General features: G+C 41.7%; 1 protein-coding gene across 1 annotated transcript; it reads left to right on the top strand. All coding sequences in view use genetic code 11, as the record gives it.

The window, feature by feature from the left end:
• Positions 1 to 770: 770 nt before the first annotated feature.
• EGR_11240 (hypothetical protein) lies at positions 771 to 1,026 on the top strand (the record flags this gene model as incomplete). The annotated part of the gene is made up of 2 exons (XM_024500487.1): positions 771 to 810; positions 926 to 1,026. The coding sequence occupies 2 exons, from the start codon at positions 771 to 773 to the stop codon at positions 1,024 to 1,026; spliced, it is 141 nt and encodes a 46-aa protein (XP_024345099.1).
• Between the last annotated feature and the right edge of the window lie 154 nt (positions 1,027 to 1,180).

Here is a 1,180-nt window from a genome sequence, read left to right as displayed (position 1 = left end):
CTGCTGAAAGCTTGACCACACATAACCCGACACCAGCTTTTCAGCCAATCAAACTGTTTCGCGCATAGCATCCGACAAAACTGCTCCTTCTGATTGGCCTGTGAGATTACGTGCAAGCCATGCTCCTCTGTACACCAATAGAGAGCCAAGGCATCTTAATTTATCATATTGACCAAAGCCCTGTTGTAAATACAGCTAATCAATGCTAACTGGGAATTTGAAAGCCTGGAGAGGGCAGGAATTCATTGACGCTAAGGCAGACTTTTACCTTCAGTATGGATTTCGGAATGAAACATGGAACAGCTCTGATTTGTTGCAGTAATCCTCAAGCTGAAACTAACCTCAAACCAGAGTAACTAATTATTAGAATTCGATAGCTAGAAGGAAAAACCTAAGTTGAGAAATAATAACTAGGTTGCTAGATCGAGTTGCTGTGAGGCGAAAGGTCAAAGTCGCAATTGGAGCATTTAAGGTAGTATCTCATCAAATTAGAACTCTGCCTCCCGTGTTGTTACTTCTAAGATCTTTTGCTAGAATAGGTTTCTGGTCTTCCTAGCCTTAAAAGAAGACGAAGGTTTAAGACGAAATCAGACGGCAAAAAATTTAAAAAGATAATTACAAATGTTTTCAGTTCTTGGGGTTTATTGATACAATAATTACGAAGGCGATACGGACACTGGATAACTGACAAAAGAGAAGCCTAATGCGGCCGTGTTGTGTTGATAATAGGTTTCAATAAACACCTTTGATTTTATGAGCTCCCTCTTCTAATGAGCGGGGATTTTCGACGTTGGGATGCCGCTTCACGGCGTGGGTGTTTGCTAACAGGACATAATCTAGGGCAGCTGTTAACGTAGCAAAAGTCTACTAGTTACCTCGGCACTAGTCAAGTAGTATGATGAGCTCGTTCATTCAAATTTGGTAGTCATTGAGTGCTCATGCAAACGGTCAGCTCTCCTGCTCAAATCCGGTCCAGGCACATATTCGGTGCTTCTGATACACCAAGTGCATATCAATTTAGAATGATTTTCTTTGTGCAAATCGGATCCGTCTTCCACCTTGTGTTCATCTGTGTGATGGGGATGACAATGGTAATGAGGCTAAATATATAATGGATAAAGCCATGGAGGAAGGTTTGCTATTCATTTTGGACAGTCATCAACCCTGACTTGCTACGTGC

Source organism: Echinococcus granulosus (assembly GCF_000524195.1).
Source record: "Echinococcus granulosus chromosome Unknown EG_S00602, whole genome shotgun sequence".
Lineage (NCBI taxonomy): Eukaryota > Metazoa > Platyhelminthes > Cestoda > Cyclophyllidea > Taeniidae > Echinococcus > Echinococcus granulosus.
Note: the sequence above shows the minus strand (reverse complement) of the source record. Positions and strands in the feature narration are given on the sequence as shown.